Consider the following 23858-nt stretch of genomic DNA (forward strand, 5'->3'; position numbering starts at 1 on the left):
TATTGATTGTGGAAGATGTTAAGAAATATCCTTAAGGTAGGTGGAACTGACACACTGTCAGGCTAGAATGTATCATAGGGGAAGAGTCCTCTCTTTACAATATGAAAGGTCAGCTAAAAAAACACCCCAAAATCCAGAGGTGCAAAATTAGAAACCAGCAGCAAATATAAACTGTGGTTTTATTAGATTACTGTTGGACATTTTTGCTTTGTTTTGTTTTATGTTCACCTCTTCTTTTTCAAACATTGCTTCGAATATGTAATTTTATGTTTTATGAGACATTCTCAACATATATAGTTGCTTTTCTGCTTCTTACGTTATTCCATAGTTGTACAATACACTATGAATCTAATCATCCACTCTGAGTCTACCTGTGTGTGTGTTTTTCTGCCCTCTTTGGGACCATTTCTGATAGCCCAGTGCAGTGCTCCAGAGTGCATTAAGCTCTTGCTAGGCTTTGGCTTTGCTCCATTTGGAAAATCAGGATTTGGATTTCAGATGGCAACACAAGTGAAAGTGTTATGTTATCCAAGAGGGATGGGTTGAGTTGGACGGCTTAGTGTGAAGTGAATAGAAAGAAGAAAAAAAATAGGAGAAAGAAATGATAACAGTATAAAGCAATTTAATCTGAAAATTGTAGCACGTTTTAGTAACTGTCAAAAAGCATTTTTGCTCTAGTAGAAAAGGTTCATAAATGTGTTTGACTAACTATTTCTACTGGAAACTTCAATCGATATTCTGTGCTTGTAATATAGTTCCTGTTTTCTAATGTTGTTGCTCCTTGTGTTGTATGCAGGACGGCCCATGCCAGGACAAAAAGCGAGGCAGCAGAACAAGCCTCCATCTCTGCCGTGCATGAGTCGGAAATTGCCAGGACGGTTGCCAGGGAGCTCTCCCCCAACTTTTACCAGCCAGGTAACATTTTAAAACATTTCATACACAGCATGCAGTATGTGTCCTTTTAGCGCAAACTTTCGCTCCATTCTTGCAGGTGTTCTTGCCGTAACTGAGTGTTGGCAACATGTTCGAAGTGCAGTTAACGCCACAATGCAAACAGACAACAGCTTAAGAAATGATCGTGTCTTACTTTAACAGGGAGAATTTCTCCTCTGTTAAACAAAAATGTCTTTAACAGGGAGAAATTCGACCACATAGGGAGGGGTCGTCTAAGGCATGGATGTGTTTGGTTAAAATCATACAACAGCAGAATTCATAGTTTCATTTGTTATGGCTAGTCATCCAGATCCTGAGGCAGCAAAGCTTATCCAGACCAACACATGACCACCATCAGTCATCAGTGTGTTTAATGGGCCATTCACTCTTGGGAAGATTCACTACGTTTCCATGCTTTCTCCAATCGTGGATAACGTCTCTCACTGTGGTTCTCTGGAGTCTCAAACCTTAGCGGTGCCTTTATCAGCCTATCCAGACGTAGGTTACTGACCTTGTTTCTCACCTGTTCTTGTACTTCTTTAATCAAAGCATGATGTGTCGCTTTTGGCCTACTACGTGTTGTCACACAGGGTCTATTTATGGGTTTTCTTGATTCTGCGGTTCAAGAAACGATCTGTAGGGGAAAAGGAGGGTCGCCTTTTCACATACGATGAAGTTGGTTTGGAAGACTTTTTCTCTCTCAAAAAAAAAAGACGATTAGAACGCAGGTTTTTCTATTTAATTGTGTTATCTTTGTTTGATACTAAAGTCTCTTGAATCATCTGGAGTACTTTCAGTGTAACAAAAGCAAACACATAATAAATCTTAGGGGGATAAACACAGCACTGTAAGCTTACAGCAAAGCAGCAGCTGATAGGGCTTTGAGACACACACTGTGTTCCTTTGTGGCTTTCCAACTCAAGTTCAAACATTTTTAAACACATGGAGTAACCATTCCCGGATGAAGCGAGCATTCATAAAAAAAAAATACACACATCAAACAAAGCTGGCAAGATTGATTTCTCTTCCACTCCTTTAAAATTCTTTATTGAAACTGTAGAGGACTAAAGCAGGGATAAAGCTATGCTGACAAGGTCCCAGTTGGTTAGCACACTTGGATATGAAAACCATCTATCCAGAGTCAAGCTGCAGGTGCACTGTGGGGTTAAGGAGGTCAGTGGCTTTGGTGTAACACAACACTTTTTCTTGTGGCTAAATCCGTCCCAGCACTTGCGTGGCCATGCACGTAGAAATGGTCACAGGCAAGGTTTTCAGTCATTGTAGTGTCGAAGCACAGACGTGGTTGTAGGATCTGGTTTTGCAAAGTTGCTAATGGTAACTGCAATCTGTAAGCAATCGAATGTAACTCTTACGACCCCTGTTTCTCTAAGCGACACATTTGTCCATGAAGTTCAGATTTTATGAGACTTGTTAACCAGAGGGAAGTGGGTTTCTGTGCCCGTTGGAGCGTTTCACACTGACTATTTGAGCTTGTTCTTGAGCTTCTTCTCGGAAAACAAACAAAAAAGAGATTGGTGTCCCGGCTGTGTGATTAAACAGTCAAGACACTGAAGACAAATTCGAACACTACAATGAAGGCCTGTGTGTTTATACTAAAACAGGCCACTATTTTTTCTGAATGGCAGCTTTTTTCTACCCTGCTCTCAAAGGCTTGTTGTGATTGAAAGAATCGCTAAAGTCAACGCAAAATAAAAGGATGGAAACATTTTTTTTTCTTGATTTTCTTTATACTGAAGGAGTACAAGATGTGGTGGAAATGGAACCCTTCAAAGGTTTCCTTCTATTTATCCCATGCGGTTCTCACTTTTCCTCTGCCTGACAGGCATACTGTCTTCAAAGCATAGGGTGTCAACTCAGCCCTATTTAGTCTTTTTACAAGGTAGGCAACAGACATATAATACTATATAAATTATCAAGTTGTGTATTTTCTTTTAAAGTTGTGATGCAACTGAGGTCAGAGGTGGGACATAAAGGGGCAGAAGTCATACAAAAGAGCGTTTTCGTGGAAAGCATTGTGGTGGATGTTGGATGATATTTGTGTGTTATTTAAAAAGCAAGAAAGCCTAGTCTCTTTTTTTTTGTTTTATCAAGCTTATACATTAATGTACACTCTGTCAGTACACATTATATGATGATTGCGTTAAAAAAATGATTCAATAAATAATTTCTACAAAACAACTCCGCCACCTTCAGCATGGTTTACTGCAATAATTAGCTGGAGTGCAAACAATGTTTTTGTCCTAATGTTTTTAAGCTGATAAATAAAAAACTGACGAGCTTTCACTGCCATCTAAATAGCAGTCATTTATTTTTCTCCTGTTAGTTTGGAGTTCATGACACAATGACAGGCTGCCATGACAAAACTTGTTGAGTGGAGTAATGTTTTACAGTACAAGCAGACTTCTCTCACTACAGATAGCGCTTTTAAATCCCTGGGTTAGGTGCCGTTCTTTTATCTCTCCTATTGTTCTCAGACATTTCTCCTGAATTTGGCCTTCTCATTGGTCAAATATCTACATTGATCATAAACATATGACATCACAGTGAAACTGGAGACTGAGATATCGTTACTTCATTCTGGGCTTGTCATTGTGTTATACTGTTGCTCATGACATTGCATGAGATTGGTGTTTCATATATGACAAATCCCTTTTTGGCAACCAAAAATGAAAGCAAATACAGCTTGTGTTAGTTATGAGCTTTGAACACAATTGAACAAGAAATGCAAGAAGTATTACTTAAATCTACTCATTCTGTGAATTTATCTAAACCACTAGCATTATATGTTTGGTGCTAATCTTTCCCCTATTCTGCCTGAAAAAGAGCTAAAATATTCAGAAAAGCAAAGCCACACCTTTTTTGTTTATTTTTATTTACTGTGTAAGATCAATGCTATCTTCACCCCCCAGTCCCCTTCCATTTGATCGAATATATTTAGCCCTATGAGCAAGCAACTTTTGGGCCCTTTCCAAAAGCCACTACAAAATAGTAGGTGACATACAGATTGACAATGGGGTCCATTCAAGCATGTCGCTGTCTAAGCCACAGAAATGGCCAGCCAAGGCCAGAGACATCCTGTGGCTTGTTTGTGTTGTGGAAAACAGCGGTCATGCCTGGCAGGCTGAGTGTTCTCCATATCCACGTGTGTGCATGTGTGCACGCGTGTCGGGGTGGGTGTGTGTGTAAGTGTGTGCAGGGAGAGTGTCCTTGCCTTATAAGTCAGATCATGAATGAGAGAGTGGCCGATGTCATAATAATGTGCAGCGGAGGATGACATATGAGCCGGAACATTTAAACGTTCAGTTACGTAAGCTTGTCTGTTAAGTCCGGCTGAAAGCCGAACACGCACCTGCAAATAACCAAACTTATTCAACATATGTTAATTTGTTTTGTTTTTGCGGTATGAAGGAAGTGAGATTATTACAGATTATCAAGATTTCTGTCTTGTCTCTGTTGCTGGCTTTTTATGTTTGAATGTAAGCATCCAGTATTTGCAGCTTCCTGGGGGAAAAATGTAATGCTACTCTCAAACAAGTTTACTTACAAAGAAGATTCAAATATATAATATATATATATATATATAGTGTGAAAAAAATATTCATAGTGAATTCAATCAGAATAATATGACTTTTCCAGTGTAATATGGCTTCCTTCCTAAATGCACACATCTTCATCCTTCGGTTTCTAATAATATAGTTACAACTATGGGTCCATATCTCTTGTTGTTTGTAATTAGCATTTCAGACTCATGGCAGATTATCACTAAGATCGGGACTATGCACTTCAAAAGGAAAGAGAGGGTCAAAGCAAATAGGACCCTGACCTTTCCGATTGATTCACACACACAGCACCCTGGAGGGGGAGCAGTGGGGGTTTTCTGGGCGTGGCCTGTGGCGTGACGTTAATTGGGCTATATTTGGTGCTGATGTGTGCTCACAGAGGTCTAATGGAGACATAGTTGAAATCCTTATGCACTGAGAGGACTTTGCTCCTGCGCTCGCACAGCAGCTGTTCCTTCCTTCAGCCGCTCACCAGAGAGAGAGGCGAGAGTGGGGGTGGGGGGTGCTTTGGGAGGGGAGGGCAAGAGAGATCCTGCTCCACCCTTTTTGACCCTGTCAAGGTGTACTTGAACCAGGTGGGGTCATAAAAGCCACTAGCTGTCAGGGCTAAAAGGCAGACACGAGCAGGTGTTGCTGTGTATTCATAGCAGCAGATGAGGTGTAAGTTTTCACTCAGTAGTTTTCCCTTAAGTTAACCTAACACAGAAACTTCTTATGACTTTCAAGAAAATATAATGTAAAGTGAATTAATAGTTGGCTATTAAGAATAGCCTACTAGTAATATATCATATATCACATTGCAATTTTGTTTTTGAATCTACTAATTAAACCTGTTGAAGTAAAACCTTAACCTTCATTGTTGGGATATTAAGTAATTTCCAGAAACATTCAGGAAATGCACGTTCCCCAATGTTGACCTTTTTTTTTTTTAATTCTCCAATTACTTAACGATAATTTCTTTACGTTGCCTTGAACAGCAGCCAGTGAGTAACTCTTCACACACCCATACACAAGAGAGTGGCTCTCAAAAGTCTGTACTCCTGTATCTAAATGTCAGGTAGGTTTTTGTGACGGAAAAATAGGATTGATCTTTTTCAAGCTGCTCCCACGTGAAATAGGAAATTTTATTGGTACAACTAAACTTAAATAAAACACAAAATGAAAAAAAAACCTGAAAAATAAAGAAATTAAAAATGGTGAACTCACCCTCTTTTGTTTATTTGGATGCAGGCCTACCACTATGATGCTGAGAAAAAAAAAGGATCTTCATCTTTAGCTTTCTAGCAGCAACCCAACTAACAGGTCAAAACTAACAGGCATTTGGAGTTTTCTAATATTTTTTTATCTGCTTCAACAAAAACCCTAGGAAAAATCCATATCCTAATGGTGCACCCTGCATTGTTTCCTTGTGGCATTTTTTCAATATTGTTCCATGTGTATTTTTGCCTACCTTGTAGGCAGAAATTCAATCTGTGTTTCTACAGATTCACACATTCTCCCACAAGATTTTAGGTAATTTAAACCAAGCCTAAATGTTTTCTTTGAAAGCAAAGGCTTCTGTTTTGCAGTCCTTCTCCTTTGTCCAAACATATAAAGACAACAGCAGGCCTGCTTGGAAACTCCTGCTGCTCCTTCACTGTTGCTGTTGGCCTCTGAGCAGTCTTCCTGTCTACTTTCTGATTGCAGTCCATTTCAGAGACATTTCCCATATTTGATCCAATTATTGAGCACTATCCGTACTATAAAAACTGTATGTGTTTAAAAGAATGGGGATTTTTGTTGTGTAGCCTTCTCCTGACTGATGCATTTGGATAACATACTTTGGAGCCGGTGTAACCTCTCTCATATTAGGACTTTAGTTAATGAACAAACAAATAAACAAATTAATTCAACTTTTAAATCATTTATTATAGTCTTGCTGTTTCACTTAGAAATACATTTGGTAAAAGCACACTCGTGAGATCCACTCTGTGTCAGGAAGACAGGAAGGATATGCAGTCCTGTCCTCCCATCTGCCAGTTGGAGTAGGAGATTTTAGGAAACATCAAACTGGATAAAATTGAATCATTTTTTTTATTTTATAATGTATTTATATATTATTATGCAACAATATTTCATACAAACATATAGAAATTAGTTTGTTAGGTTCTTGATCTGAATGAATTATGGTGACAGTGAATAGTTTTCTACTCAGATGTGAATAGCTGCTGCAAATGACAAATTCTAGTTTAAACTTTTACCGTTTCTCACAGAAATGACTCACGGTGTAGTTTACTTTTTGGGTAGGATTATGTTACCTACTTATATGGACCATCAGAGTGTGCCAGTCAGCTATGTGATAGGGTGATCAAAATCGAGAACTTTGAGACTTTATTTTATGTCTGAAAAGTGGTCAAAATTGCACCGTGGTTGTTTTTAAGTTACATAAGTGGAGGATATGTCAAATTATTACAAAACAAAATGGCACAGATCTGTGTATTATAACTTTCACTAAAGAGGTGCTGTGAATAAAAGAGAGCATAACTCAATATATGGGGAGAGCATGTGGACTTTAATTCTAAGAAGGTGATATTCTACTTTCCGTACTGCACCGGCAAACCACTCAAATCAACAATTTGCCATGAGGCAGTGGAGGAGAAATATCTTTTTCTGGTTACTGTTGTCTCCTAGCCTGACAAGGCAGCAGGGAAGCCCTGTCATCTTTTATAAAGCAAAAACAGGCCTGTGTAGGTGTTTGATTGTCAGCTCTTCCAGAAAAACAGAACTTAAGCTGTAAAGACCAGTAACAATAATTTACACAGTGTCCTATAATACGAAATTATAAAAAACAGGCTGCCTAGGAATGGCCAGCTGAACTCAGTCGAATACCCGCTGGCAACAGATGTGAAATGCAGGCAATGTACTACTTCCTGCTGTGTTTGCATGCGCACGGACACATATTTAAATATAAATTTTCATGTTTTTTTTTTTTTAAAGCTTCTCTCTTTTTAACTGCCATTCATATCGTATTAAGGTCAGGAGGAGTTACACTGGGTCGTAAAGGGCTGATCTGTTATGTTTTGTACGATTGTATGATTACCCACATTTGTGCATGAGGAGGAGAGAGCGCTCGTATGTTGGTAAGAGTGCACTGGAGCAGAAAATGTGCCGTGGATTAACATAAGCAGAACTGGCAAACTGCTGCAGCTTAGACAAAACGCTTGAATTCTAGTAAGCTTAAAGAGGCAACAGTGATCTGAAGAGGAAATATGGAAAATTGACTTTTTGAGATGAATGTCTTATAATATCATTGAAAAGTTTAATCGTGCAATTTCATTTAAAAAGTAAAAACTCTCACAATATGGATTCATTACATACAGAGTGTTACATTTTAAGCCTGACGTCGATGTGGTTTCACTACTCTTCCTCTTGACAATATGCTGTAGTTCGTCTATGGAGTCTGTGTGCTGCCTTATCGAGCACAGTGACACTGGGATCATTTAATTGATTAAAGGTGCTTTCGGTAGTTCTTGCTTAAAAAATAAATTAGCATCTCTAATAAGGTTGTCACCAGAGGAAAGTGAAATGCTCTAAAATGTTCGCGAAGCTCTGGACTCCAGGTGCAGTACATGTCTTGTGAATTTCCTTCAAACTTTAGAATGGGCTTTATTTTACTATTCTCTCAAGACTGTGGTAATTCCTATCCAGAGGATGTAAAATCAGCTTTTAAATTTCTTAAAAGCAAAAGGGTTTTTTTTTTCTGTCTTTTTTTCCTCTGTTGAAGTTTGTACGAATCACATTAGAATAGTTGTCATGAAAGCATTCGACCTGAAAGTGTTTGAGGCTGCAGGGGTTGTTTAAATGGTGAAAACCATCTAGAACATGCTTGGAACCCCCACCACCCCCACAGGAATCTGTCCCCAAACAGAGCAAAATTACTCACTCCCGCCCGTGGAGCCGTAACTCTTATTGAGCTATGGTGTGAAATTAAGCTGTGGAGATATGTTAAGTCCCACAAATGTTTACATGTCCCTCCTTTCTCTTTGTACTGGGTCTTGGTCGTGGCAGTTCAAAAACAAATTAGGAATGCCACATAGCTGAAAGGTAAATGGAGATTATGAGTACAGGAGGCCCCCAGCACTCCACAATAAGGCTGTTTACACAGATATAGGACTGGATATACTGACCACTTTGATTTTGATATTTACATACCAGCTGTACAAAGTGTATTGTAGTAAGAAATAAGTACATATCTATGTTCCTCTGAAGCTTTTTGAAACCTAATAATTAATTGAGTCAATTCCAGTTGAGCATATCAAAAAAGTTTCTTTCAAATCGTTCTCCCCTCTTCATTTGATTTCATAGCTTTCTTTAAATATTTGTTTTATTTGTCAATTATACAAAATAATTTCTAAATGAGATGGTATCCCTACAGTTGTAAAAGTTACAGTTGTATTTTTTTTGTGTGTGTGACATAATCCCAGTAATCATTCAAAGTGGACTTGAGGCTCTCATAACAATGTATGTTACTTCTTTTTCCCTTTTCAGGACCAGACTACATAAAACAACAGTCAAAAGAGCCAGTGGAAATTAAAGAGGTCCCTGTTGAAAAGAAGGAAGAATCCCCACATGATTCTCCTCACTTTTACCGCAAAGGCACAACTCCACCCCATTCTCCTGTCGCTAGCCCTGCAGCCACTCCTCCCCCCTCACCTGACATTAAGAAGAAGACTGGCCAGATTGGCAACAGCATCAGCCACAAACCGAGCAAAGAGGAAAAACCATCCCGCAAGATAAGCAAAGAAGAGAAGTCCAGTTATAAGGCCAGCAAGGACGAGCGATCTAGCAGGAAGCTAAGTAAAGAAGAGAGGCTATCCTTCACCGATGGGCCCAAGACTTCTCATGCACACATTGAGGCTCCTCCTAAACCAACTAAAGTTCAGCAACCGGCCCCAGCAACCGCTCCTCCTGTGCAGCCTCCTACCGTTCCAGTCAATGGCCAGCTCCACTCTGAATATCACAGCTACTACGTTAAAGCCACTCCACGGGGCCCTCCACCTCCTGAGCCTGAGGAAGTGGAAGAAGAGCCCAGTGCCCTAGCTCTGGCACGTCTGCCCCCGCAACCTAAGTCTTTCAGCACCCCTACCCCTACTCCTAAGCCACCTTCATTTCGGGACAGCAAGAGCGACCCAAAACTCAGGAAGCAAGATTCCCTAAAACCAAAGAGCCTTGCAGACACAAAGAAAGCAAGCATGGAAATTGCAGAAAGCACAGAAGAAACAGTAAGTATGTCGTAGCAGTTCGTGATGGCTGTTGTTGACCAGATGAAAAAAGTTGACATCACAGTACCAGAAGCTATATTTGATATACTAACATTCAAATGCCTGAGGCCAAGATGGTATATGTATTTTTAAGTAATTTTCCCAATTGGCTTTTTAAGATAAAAATGGTGCTGCCTACCATTAAATGTTTCATACCAGCCATTTTACGGGGGCATTCCATACTCCCATTTACAAACAGTGATAAAAATTAATTTTATATGTTTTACTTGTAGCATACTGTAGGGTCATATCATTACAGTGTCTCACACTTCACAGATTTCTTCTCTGTTTGATTTTGTCAGACTAAAATGTTTCTGAACTTCATCAAATATAACCAGATTAAGTTCAAAATGGAGTTTTTAAATGATTTCATTTGCTAAAGTATAAAAGCTATTCAAACCAACCTATCCACATATGAAAATATTTTTGACCCCTTTGATAAATATGAAATATACTGTAATTAGTGACCATTTGGTTTAATTTCTCTACCCACATCCATTGCCGCATTGCTGTCAGGCCAGTAGTAAATCCAACATGCCTGACATCTATCCACCTACAAATAGCAATTGAGTATTTTTTAAGTTCCAGGAAGTAAGAGAGCCACAGTAAGACTCATTATCCACAAGTGGAAAAAGGAAAGAACACATAAAAAACATCTAAAGCACTACAGACCTCAGCTACCTCAGTTAAGGTCAGCTTTTATGATTCATCAACGCGTAAAAGACTTGACAAAACAGGGTGAGATCCAGGCCAAAACCACTGCTGGCAAAAAGAACACAAAAGTCCACCTGAAATTTGCCAACAAGACTTCCTGACGATCCTCAAGGCAATTTGGTAAAAAATATTTTGTAGACTAATGAGTCAAAAGTGGAACTTTGTGTTTTTGTTGCACCATAAAACTAGCACAGATTCTGTATGGGCTTTATTTCCTCCTTCACAACTTGAACAATGAATTCTGCTCTTAAGCAGAATATCATGAACAAGAATATATGGCCATCAGTTTGTGACCTTAAAATTAATAGCACTTGGGTTAAACAGTAGGAAAATGATCAAAACACACCAGCAATTCTGTAAGGTTAATGCTTTGGAGTGGCCTAATCAAACTGAAGTCTGGATTTAAGTCTAATTGAAATTCTGTAGTATGACCTATGTCCACAGTGACGGAAAAGACTGAATCCCAGCTATAACAAAGATAGCCAATCAGTTGTTAGCTGTAGGACAATTACTTTTTCACATAGGGACAGGATTGTTTTGGACAGCTTAATTTGAAAATCTAATTTTGTACAATTTATCATCTTTGTCATATTAAAATGTGAAATGATCTGAAACATTTGTGTGAGACAAAAATATTTAAAAACTTATTATGGGTGACATTTGTAATTTTTCCACAGGGCAAGCTAAGTTTACATCGATAAAGGACAAATGTTATGTCTGCATCATGAAATAAGAGGATTAGTTACATTACCCAAGATTTAGATTTTACTACTGCTGTTGATAATTTGAATACCCTATGCCAATTTACTAAACAGCAGTACCACAAGTAGGATTTGAAATGCTAAAACACCAAAGTAGGTGTTTTTTTTACATGAACATAATATAAAGGGTGGAAAGGGAATAGTGGGACTAGAGGTACTGAACAAGGGAAACTTTCAAATATGCTAACTTTGAAAGTTAGCGTGTTTGGCCCCTTTTTTCAAGCTAATTACTAGCTCAATAAGCTAACCTCAGGTAGGTAATTTTAGTATTTAGGAAATATGGTACATATAACTGATGCTATATTTAATATGGGGGGAAAATACATAAATTTTAACTGATGTGTGAAACTATTTCTTGCAGAAGCCAAGTGACATTTAACTTTTGTGTTCTTTTTCTGTGCAATGCTAAGATACTAGTTGCTAGCTAAAGCTTAATTTTAACAAACAGGCAAGGCTGCTTTCAATCTTAACAGTTACCTACTGATTAAATGAAATGAATGAAAATTGTTTTTTCCCATTTTTGGGGATGGGGGTGTTGCTGTTATAGACTAATGTTATTTTTTGTTTTTGCAGGGTCCTAACTCAATCCTTGTTGCTATGGTAATGCTGTTGAATATTGGCCTTGCAATTATATTTGTCCACTTTCTGACATGATGATATTGTTTCTATGGTAAGTTAACTTGTATAAAAGTATTATCTTTAATAGTTCCGCTCTACGGCGGAAAAATAACCCAGACATGATAATCTGTGCATGCCATACAAAGATGTCCTTTTTTTTTTTATTTGTGTACATATCTGAAATGTGACAAGGGGCCAATTAAATCCAGACTGTTCTACATTGCAGTGAAACCATGGCAACTGGTACAGTTGCATTGCCGGCCTTGAAAAGTGAAAATGGCGCCAGTGAGAAACGGGGGCGGCCGGAGGTGTTTAGGAATCAGCATGACACCGAAGAGAATGAGGAGAGAGGCATCACTACTATCAACCTGTCTTTGGCCCTCTTTAGGGCCAACCCTGTCAATTAGCACTCCTTTGGCTTCTGTATAAGCAGAAGTGAAATGTTATGTCTAGTGAGTTGAAAAAAAAAAACAAAAACGAAGAAAAATAAAAAAAAAGTGAAAACGCAACCAAACGTACAAAGTATGAAAAAAGAAGTTCTTGAAACCTACATGTGTGCTGACCCAAGCTCAGGTCTCTGTAGCCCACTCTCACTGCCTTGGCAGAGATAGCAGTGGGCTGACGGACCTTGCTGGAGGAGTGCGGAGATGCACTTTTAGTTGACGGGAGCAAACAGCTGCCTTTCTATTTTGCCATCTGACGTTTTGATGGGGAGATGTGAGCCCAGCCCCAGGGCGTCCAAGAGAGCGATAGTGAGAGAGAGAGAGTGAGAGAGAGAGAGAGAGAGAGAGAGAGAGAGAGACAGGGGGAGGAGAGAGGGGGCGATGGTGTTGGTGGATGGGGCTAGGGACTTGGGTGTTTGGATGGTTTTACTGGGGTTCAAGCCACTCTTGCAAGAGCAAACCGCGCACGACCGTTGCCAGCAGTCAGTGCTTGCACGGTCACTAGCCAGTCTTACTCTGTTAATCCAAACATCCCTGCAGCTTTCTCAAGCTCCGTCCATTGTAATCCAGGATACACTGCTTTTGAAACACTCCCCGTGCATGGTACAGTTTTAAATTTGTTTGTTTGTTGTTCTTATGTAGCTTTTTGTTCACTGTTGTCCTCCAACTGTTGGTTACCTGCATTCTTATGCTTGTAGAAACTTTGTCAGAGAATGAGTAAAATAATTGTTTTGTTTTTTTCCCGTTTTATTTAAATTTTACTCATTTCTACCAATTGAGCTGTAATTTGACATTACACATCCATGTTTCTGAAAGTGCAATATGTTTATTTATTTTTTGTCAAAGGCTTATAATCTATTTTGCCAGAGATAGTGTTCTGCTATTCTAATTTAAAAAATCAGTTTTTATTTGTCGAACACAGGTGATTTGAATAGCCTGTTTTTTTTTGTTTTGTTTTGTTTTGTTTTTTTAATACGGCGTTCACCAATGGTAGGAATTGTGACGACGAACTTGGTTTATTCTTGAAAAGGCAGATAGCTCTGTGAGAGTGAAGTAACAAATGTCTTATATTATTTATGAAATGAGAAGAGAAAAGAATATATTTTATTGTACATGCCTACACCCTTTCCGCTTTAATGAAGTCCGTTATTCGCTTTGACTGTTTCACGCCACAACTGAGATGCAAAACCACAGCTTCCCAAAGCCGCTGGAGTTTAAAAATAAAAAATAAAAAAAAAAGGCCCAGCCGTGCATGTATATGAGACTGGATTTTGTGGACAGTGGAACTTTATTCAGGTTTAGACCATGGGGAATGTGGATCCAGGGAGAAGAAGATATGCCTTTAGAAGTCTTTAACAGTGCTACTGTTTACCTCAAAAGAGATGAGGAAGGGAGGGAAGGGAAATAGATGCCATCCTTGTCTTAACTCTTGTACGGGGGTCGCGGCGGGGGAGGGGGGGGGAGATGTTTTGACTGTTGTCGTCACCTGAACCATGCTTTTGACTTGCTTCATCCTAGCTGCTTGTAGTCTTTGTTGCGGGTATGGCATGAGTTTCTTTGATTTCCAAAGTGGTTATTTATATGGTGGACGTTTTACTGTCACCTCTACCAAGATGGAATATTTATTCATTGTACAACTGATGTGTTTGTTAAAACATTGGTCATCACCAAAAAATAAATAAATAAGTAAAAAGGGCTTAAAAAAAAAAAATATATATATATATATATATATATATATATATATATATATATATATATATATATATATATATATATATATATATATATATTTAGGTTTTAACGACTGCAAATCTGTTCCGAAGGTTAGATTTGATTGTTGTCAAAAATTTAAATGAGCAACATAAAACGTTTGAACAATTCTTGAACCAGTTTGGCTTTTGGACAAACTACTGGAAAACATACTACTGAAATTTAGTCGTAATATTCTATAAACAATAAAATAAAAAAAGAAAAAGTGAAGATTAGTCTTTTAGAAGGTTTAACAGAACAGCCTGTTGGATATTTTTTTGAAATACAACATTGCATGTTGGAGAAATTTCTATATAGATTATTATATACTGTTTGTAAGGATTTTTACAGAGCACAATCCAGAATCTGGTATGAGTCGGTATTTTTCTAACAATTTGCACATCTGTATTTTGACAATGAAGATAACTTTTGTTTGTAATTGGTAATGTAATGCACATATGATAATGTTTGAAAGTGGAGAAAAAAAACATAGATATTTTATTTCTAATTGGTCATACTGTATGTACCATTTGGGGATGTGAAGGGCAGATGTATTTGTTTTGAGGATTTTATGACGAAAAAAAAACAACCTGTGGGAGAGTTTTGATATGTTAAGGTTCACAATACCCCACTGATTTGTGCAAAGTCTTTGGAGATGAAGTTATGTGTATAAAATAAAGTTATTATGCCTTGTTAAACAAAATGATGCATTTATTGAGTATTTTTATTACCATCGCCAGTAGAATCACAGCTGCCCTCCTCACAGTGGAGGCTTTTAAGCTTTTGTTCTGTTTTTTAAAATCATAACATTGTCCTTTATTTATATCCTACACAGTAAAGACCTATATCAACTTCTTTGGTGAGTATTTCATCTTGTAAGCCGTTTAGTCCAAGTGCTTCGCATTGGACAAACATTTTCCACCTTTCTTCTATAATAAAGTTAGAACATTCTACCATCTTACTTTCATTGCTATTTTCCATCGCTTTTGTGTATTTATTAGAATTTTATGTGACTTTAACAGAGGAACACAAGGAAGCGCATACCTGAAAAGAAGAAGTAAAATTAGACATGGTTTTCAAAATGTTTACAAATGAAAATCTGATATGTGTCAAGACATTATAGGGCTTCCAACCTCCTCCACAGTCTTGAGGCTTTTCCAGCCCATTACAGGTTTTCTTCAAGAACTGGCCTGTATTTGGCTTGATCAATAATTCTGATCAACCTCTCTGTCCCTGACGAATGAGACCCATCCCCACGGCATGATGCTCCCGCCACCATGTTCATGTGAGGATGAAGTCTTCAGAGTGATGCGCAGTGTTATTTTTCCTCTACGCGTCACTTCTTCAACGTGTTTCCTGTTTCTCTTTATTTTTCATGCCTTTTGAACAGCCGCCATCTCTTCAATCAGAGTAATGAACTTCTACAGATCCTCCATTCTTGACATGAGCCTTTGGCTGCTTCTAAAACATATCATTTCTGTGCAGTCGGTCGTTTCTTGAAGGTTCTTTGTTCATCATTCATTTCTAAACCTCTGTGACCTTCACAGAATACCTGAATTTATACTGGACGATGTTGTAAGGAATTGGCAGCACAGGGTTTTATTTGGAAGTATCAGAGTAAAGTGGGCTGAAACAAATGAACACCACACTTTTCAGATGTTTATTTTTTTTTTTAAATTAATATTAAAGTATGCATACTTTTTCACCCACTTCCACTAAAACAATAGGTGCAATTGTGTCAATTTAATTTAACCTTTGTTCAAAGATTGCTGATCTGCAATACGAGAAGGCATGAAAAACCTAAATTTGCTTTTCATGCCCGTCTTGACTACAACTGTGATTAAAGCACATCTAAGCAATATATCTACAGAAATTGAGCCTAATAGAAGTTACTCAAAACGTCACTGGTTTCCAATGAAAAATTAAAGCAAGAAACGCATATGAATCAGGACATTTCAAGAGTTCCACTTATATGCTTGTACCCAGTCTTGTAATCACTTCTGTGTATCTCCAAGCGAAACATTGGCCTAATTTTGACCTTCTCATAATGAGATCCAGGGGGAAACGACCAGGCATGAAATCAAAGAATCTCAGTAGGGGTCTCACATTAGCCGTGCAAGCAAAAGCAGGTGCTGTAGTTTGTCTCAAGTCGGTTCACACTGTTTCCACTGTGGATTGGCCTTAGATTAGTGTAGTGTTACACCAGCAGCAGCACCTGCCTGGTATGTGCTACGTCGTGTGTGTTGTTTGGAACACACCGACAAAAGAAAAAGAAAAAAAACAGGAAGTTTTTCTTTTGACTTATGATCGTTTAGCTAGTTTGGCTTTCATTGGAATAGTCCAGAAAACACATAAGAGACCTATGTTAGGCAGAACTTGTCACTAATAGTATAGAATATCTCTGTTGCTATTCTAATATGGCACAGCAAGCTGGACAAGATTTGGTTGCACCAGCCGTCTTGGACGAATATAAACCAGACCCTTTTAAGTCCTAGCTTCCTGCGGGGTATTTAACAAATTGCAGGGACAGCTACAATTTAGACCCACAGTCTATTCTGCAGTTTATATTAAAGCAGATGAATCATATTGGGAAGGGAAACATTGTGAGCTAAGATAAAACAGTAGGCTAGACCTTTATTTGAAGGTTTCCTTTTTGATATCTGAGAAATGTGCCTGTGACATTCAGAAAACTTTCAACACATACAAAAAAATTGTGGAGAGTAGAAATAAACTCTGAAGTAGAAGTAAAATAAACAGGAAAATAATACCAATGAAATAGGTTTTATTCAATTTATAATTTTACACAGAGAAAGTGAATAGCACTTAAAAAGAGTGAGGAAAATCTTTCACAAATGCATTTGTTTTTCAAATGAAGACTGCTACACTCCCTGCACAGCCAAGAAAAGATGAGGAGCAAAACAAAAAACAAAAAAAAAACACAGCTTTTGTGTTTTTCAAACATATTTTATCAATATCAAAGTTACTAAGTAATTAAAGTCAAATAAATGAACATTAAAAGCTAAGCAAATATGCTTTGAAAATAACTAAGATGCAATGCAAAATGCAATTTCTGTTCAGGATTAAATTAGGACACACCAGAAATGTTTGCATTTGAAATGGCTAATATCACACATTTAGTTGTTTGTGCCTCTGAGTTTTTAAGTTAGCCTCAACATCGTGACGAGATCCAAAGCGGCATTTTAGATCTTCAGAAAGACGACTACAGCACCTAAAACAGAAAAATAAGAGAAGAAACCGGCAAAGAATAAGCAAAGACAGAGGAGCGCTGATTAATGTGACGAGAAACTGTTGAGTCTGATCAGCTGAATACATTGCAGCTGTGTGGGAAACGTGACTATTGTGCACAGAATGAGCACAAAAGGAAACATAATTACAAAATTGCAAAAACATGGAAAAACACCAAAACAATGAAGACATCAAAACTCAAGAGCAACCAGAGATACAAGAATAACACAAAAGTGAAAAACAAAACATCTCTTTAAATTTGAAATCCTATCCATCATCAAGCTCACAAAAAAAAATTGTGAACACTCTACCTTCAATTTAAGCATTTTTGTGGTAATAGAAACTGTTAAAAAACTTTTGGGAATATATTCTATGAAGTGATGAGACAAAATTTAACTCATTGGAAAGTTTTTCACTCAGTAACCTCTGGCATAAAACTCATGATGGTATTTCAGTAGAGGAACATCACACCAACGGTCAAACATGGGCCCAGATGAGTTGGAACCATGAATTTGTCTCGCAGGAAGAAGATCCTGAAGGAAACTGCCATCGGGTTGTGTCATTGAACTCAAACATATGTATGTTATGCAGCAGGACAATGATTAAAAGTAAAATACTTGGTCCACATCTTTAAGGTTTAAAAAATTAAGGATTTTAGTGGCCTAGTCAAAGTCAATAAACAAATCTGTTTGCTGCTGTGGTATGACCTTAACAGGCTGTTTATACTTGACATCTTTCCAACGTGGCTGAATTAAAATAATTGTCCAAAGAAGAGCAGTCCACCATTTCTCCACTGAAAGATTCATTTCACAAAATGCATAAGGATTATTAGGTCCAGTGACAATTGCTTTCACATAGGACCATGTTTTGAAAAGCTTTCTTCATTTAAACATAATTCATATTTGGAAAAGTATTTTTTTACGTATAAATGTTATTATTGTCACTTTATCAAATGGGTGAAGTGAAACAAAAAAATTTATGTCAAACTTTTTTTTTTCTAACTCCTCTAGCATGAAACCTCCACCTTCAGGGGAAAAAATAAAGGACTTCCAGAACTGATTGAAGATTTGCGAGCAGTGAAGAAATATCATAGCCCAGCGTTTTTCAAAACTGCTGCTTAGACATCAGTGTTCTCATTTCTGTCCCTACCATTGCCATTACATCATCTGTTATACAAAGAGTAAAAAAAGAAAAGACTCTGTTATAAAACTATAAAACTGTCGCTCTGTCATTTACAGCAAGCCATATGCTGTGTCTCATTATATAAACAAGAAGCAGGGCCTTGTCAGAGCTACGCAGTAATAAACCTGTTCTCACACACTGTTTTAGTGAGTTCTTAAACAGATCAACATAATCCAATATGTGCCTCAAGGTTTGTCTCCCTGTTAATTTAATGGCAAATGAGTTACGTTGTGAGGCTGTTTTTATGGGGTTCTTTACGGTGAGCCATTCTAGTTCAAACAAGTATCGCACTGGGCCCAAGCTATTGGTTGTCACATCCACTTGTCTGCTTATTAAAGCTTCCATCGAAAGCAGAGAAATGGCTGCACTCAAGTAAAACATAAGTTTATTTGTGTGTGTGTGTGTGTGTGTGTGTGTGTGTGTGTGTGTGTGGGTGTGTGTGTGTGTGTGTGTGTGTGTGTGTGTGTGTGTGTGTGTGTGTGTGTGTGTGTGTGCGTGTGTGTGTGTGTGTGGTTGTGTGTGCGCGTTATTGTATGCCAGGATTCCGAGCAAGTTACAAGCAAATCACTTGGTCTTTGCACAAGTGAAATTCCCGCTGTATTGCTGGGTTTACAGACAAGAACAGCATCATACCATAATAACAGGTACACTTTGTTGGCTCACTTCTCACAGGGTTGTAATTTTCAAAAACATCTCAACATTAGACATTGAAGTCAACCCCTATTTCCCTCCAGTATGCTGTGTCTGTTTGATAAACAGCACTGCTATACCCAGTTGTTTGGGTCTCTGAAGAAAAACAGGACAGTGTCTGCACGACTGGAGTGAGTGTATGTGGGACAACGTGGCACATGCAATAACAACAGGTTCAAATAAAATAACAGTCTAATGTACTGTTATTATATCTTTGACACCACATGAGTAAAAATGGAAAAAGAAAAAGTTTTAAATGTGATTAGTGTTAAGAATAAAGCTATTAAACTAATTTGTAGTTTTTCAGTTTTGGTTTTGTTTTTAGCTTACGTGCTTCGACTGAGCTTCTTTAAATCAGGACTGACATGAGAATTTTAGGGCACTGTGAATGGCTGCAGGCTAAAGGAACAGCACCCCTAAATTCATTGTGACAAGCTCCCCCAAGGGAAGAAATGCCAGAAACGCCCCCACCTCATTGTTCCACATCATGACTAGAAAATTTGACCTGGTTTTATGTCGGACTACTTCATTAAAACGCCGGTCAGAAAGATGCAGTGAACTGACATTTGACTGGTATTGAGTTATTAAACTGGTGTTATAAACAAGCTAGGATTCATGTATGCTGCAAAAGAGTTCAGTGTTCAGTGAGGGAATAATTCAAGAGTAAATGGTAAGTAAATATTGTGATCGGCAAAGACAAAACGGAGTATAATTACAAAGTGGAAGGAAGAGGACACATGAATTTCACCATTTTCTTTAACCAACAAAATTTGGTGCAAATATTTATCCAGTAGAAAATATTGAATAAAAGTCAATATTTTGTTGAACCACATTTGCTGTAAGCAAAGCTTTGCATATCAGGAAATTCACGTTTTTGTTTATTCTTTGCAAAATACCTCTAGCTCAGACAGATGACATGGACAGCATCTGTCGTGATTAATTATGGTAGAGTTGCAGACACAAGAATTATGGTTTATTTATATGTATATATAAACCATAATCTTACAGAGCACACTGGGAAAGTGGGGAGAGATCTAAACTGGTGAGAAATACCAGTTTAGAGGAGGACAGGCACGGAATCAGAAAGGTGCAAAATGATAACACTGGGTAAGCAAAGGAGGGATCTGGAAAGGAATGGACTGACCAAATCAGTATTTGAATGCCGTGGAGGTGATTATGGAGAACAGGAGCAAGTTGGTCCAGTTGCAGCTGTGATAAGACATGAACCGATGAGCTGACAGAATAGAACACAACACTGGAACGAGTCCCACCAAAAGAACCTGAACACACATCTAAGGCAAAACTAACCTGAAAGTCCAGGGATCATGAAACCCCTTCTTCTGATAATCTGTTAGATTTAGCCATGAACTTTGACTGGGCCATTCAAACACATGGATATGTTTTAATCTACGTGACTTCACAGTAGCTCTGACTCCATGCTGGAGCGTGGACCTCCATCCCAATCTCAAGTCTTGTGCAGCCTGTTACAGGTTGCACAAGACTCATATTTAGCTCCTATCTTCCTGTTAGCTTTGAAAACAGCATCCCTGTACCTGCAGAAGAAGCACATCTCCATGGCATCATGCTGTGTCCACCACATTTCACCGTGAAAAAGCTGTGTTCAGGGTGATGTGCAGTATATTATTAATTTTCTGCTACACGTATAATTTTACATTTAAGCCAGAAAGTTACATTTTGGTCTCATCAGAACAGAGTACGTTTTGTCTGTATATTTGCTACATGGCTTGTTTAAGTAACTAGGGGGGGGGGGGGGGAGCTATTTTTAAAACTTTTGTTAAGCAAAACAATGGGTTACCATTTGTCACTTTCCAGTAAAGGGCATATTTATGCAGCGCACAGCTACTACACTAATGGTCCAGTCAGCAGATTGTTCCCCCTGAGCTGTTGATCTCTGCTGCTTCTCCAGAGTCACCATGCAACTTTTAGCTACTTCTATGAGTCATACTCTCCTTCCTAGTTTCAATGGGCAGCTTAATATTTCTGCCATAATCTGTGAAATGTTCAGTATGGACAATATTTTCTGGTCTAACTATGCTAATCTGGAATAATCTTCCAGAAAAGTTCAAAACACTGAGTTTCTTTAAACCATACAAACAGGCAGACACTAATTGGATGGCTTCAGAAGGCAGTTTGGTACAGTAGAATTTTATTTGAAAAAAATTAATAAATAAAACTTTACTTTTTCTTCATAATGCACTACTTTGCGTTTGTTTACCACATAAAATCCCAAACAAAATACATCAAGATATGATTTTAAGCAGAAATAAAAAATTAAGGCACTGTATATAACAGAATGCATGTTTCTTGGTCCATGAAAAATATGCAATATGTCTTACGCTTCACTTATAAAACGCCGGCTGCCTTTTCTTGCTTATTATCTGCACCCTAATGTTTCCTCACCAGCTTTGAGAGGCGCGTGAAACTGTCTTCAGAGTGGTTGAAGGGACTGTCGTTGGGGCTGGGCCAGACAAGAGAACTTGCATGTATTGTCTATGTTTATGTGTTGCATGTAGGAAGCCCTGTTCTGAAGGCCTGCAGCAGCCTTCCCCCCAAAATAGAGCTGAGAGCAGCTGCAGCCGGGCGGGTCGTATCAGAAAGACATCAAAGCGGCTGCTCTCTCCCGCCCACTTATGATCAAGTACTAATGGTGTAATGGAAGGTCGGTGATTGTTTTTGGTCGTGGGTGAGTTGCGGGTGAGTTGTGTGCGAGAGTTTACAAGAAGCACAGACAGTGGCAGAGGTTGCAAGACCACCAGATAAAATGACAGGATAACTAAAGCTCAGACAGAAACTCCAGGTCAGATGTCACCTCTACATAAGTCGCTGCTGACATCTGTTCCACCAATAGGCACACACGGTTATTAAATACTGCCCAGAGATGTCTAGGGAAAACAAAAAATCTGTTGGCCTTTTGAAAACATTCTAAATTAACAAAGTGCTAATCAATACAAAAATTCATCACCCCGACATATGAGGAGCACTGTGCTCCCTCTGTGTGCTCTTCTGGGTCAAACGGCGCAATTTACAGTCACACTCAGTGTTCGAGCTGTCAGAGTCACAGCTCAGATAACTCTGTCCATTTGGAAGCCTCAGATTTCAGCAGTCATCACTTTTCCTCCTGAAAGTACTCCACACTAGGATAAGGGCAAAGTCACATTATGAACATAGCTTTGGAGTTTTAAGGGTTTAATGGGCTGGAATGAACTTAGCAGCTTTTTGGTTTAAACAACGAACTGAAATATTTGGTTTAAAAAGGAGGCTATTTTATTCAACCTTGTAGCAAAGCTCCACTGTAAGTGGTGTACTTTTTACATTTTCTAAAATCAAATGAATGGATAAATAGATAAAACTGGTACGATATTTTTTTATTATAATTAATATGTTTCAGTTTTATTGGGTGGACCTATGAAAATGCATAAGGGGTACACGGTACACGTCTTCTCTGTTGAATCCAGATTTATGGGCTAGCAAAATGTCTCTGTCATGTCCCACAACCACCTGCTTTAACTCATCAAGGGAAGTGAAGGCAGAGAGGCACAGGCGCCCCCTTTTGGAGAAAGAGCACAATGACCTGTAAATCAAGAGCAAATTCAAAGTCATTTTGCCTCCAGGTTTTTATACTCCAAGTACCACCAACTTGACTTTTATTTTAAAACATAATCACATCCAAACTTGAACTCTGGCAGCTGTTTGTTCTACATCATTAAAAAAAATAAAAATAAATAAAACAAACGTTACAAAACAAGTTCCTGTCCCCTGAAACTACTTAATTAGTCTGAATTCCATATGGTAAAATCAGAAGATTATCATCAAGCTGGGCCTCAAATTCCAACATTGGTGATTACGTAAAAAAATAAATAAATATATATATATATATATGAATATATATATTTATATATATATATATATATATATATATATATATATATATATATATATATATATACTTTGGGTAATATATACATATATATATATATATATACACACATATATATATATATATATATATATATATATATATATATATATATATATATATATATATATATATATATATATATATATATATATATATATATATATATATATATATATATAGTACAATAGCAAAGTGTGATCTCTTCTTTGAAACACTGCAGCAACATGGTCACTCTTTCATAAAATTCATGTGTACAATTTTATGACATGACAATCATTGCACATGTAAATTATTAGATTTACATATATATATATATATATATATATATATATATATATATATATATATATATATATATATATATATATTCATTTTAAAATCTAATAATTTACATGTGCAATGATTGTCATGATTGTCATGTCATAAAATTGTACACATGAATTTTATGAAAGAGTGACCATGTTGCTGCAGTGTTTCAAAGAAGAGATCACACTTTGCTATTGTACTGTGTTGGTATTACCATCCTATTACTATTCTGTGTGTAAAATAAATATATCTGATATAAATGATTTAAAAATAAGCACATGGGGAATATACTTGTGTATGAATATGCTTGATCTAAGTTAGAAAGTGCATTTCTTTGAGATTGGGCCATATCTTGTTGTATTATGTTATTTCTTATAAATGTGGATAATTGAGCA

General features: G+C 37.7%; 1 protein-coding gene across 1 annotated transcript in view; it reads left to right on the top strand.

Annotated features, from left to right (window-relative positions):
- The window catches only part of jph1a (junctophilin 1a), a 39376-nt gene extending 24574 nt beyond the window's left edge, over positions 1-14802 (top strand). Inside the window, exons 4-7 of the mRNA XM_008438658.3 lie at positions 797-915; positions 9042-9775; positions 11863-11959; positions 12134-14802. Coding sequence (XP_008436880.1) covers positions 797-915; positions 9042-9775; positions 11863-11943 — 934 coding nt within the window. The 3' untranslated portion in view covers positions 11944-11959; positions 12134-14802. The remainder of the gene's footprint in view (positions 1-796; positions 916-9041; positions 9776-11862; positions 11960-12133) is intronic.
- The last annotated feature ends 9056 nt before the right edge of the window (positions 14803-23858 follow it).

This window comes from Poecilia reticulata, chromosome 20 (genome assembly GCF_904066995.2).
Source record: "Poecilia reticulata chromosome 20, P_reticulata-male-v2, whole genome shotgun sequence".
In the NCBI taxonomy this organism is placed as follows: domain Eukaryota; kingdom Metazoa; phylum Chordata; class Actinopteri; order Cyprinodontiformes; family Poeciliidae; genus Poecilia; species Poecilia reticulata.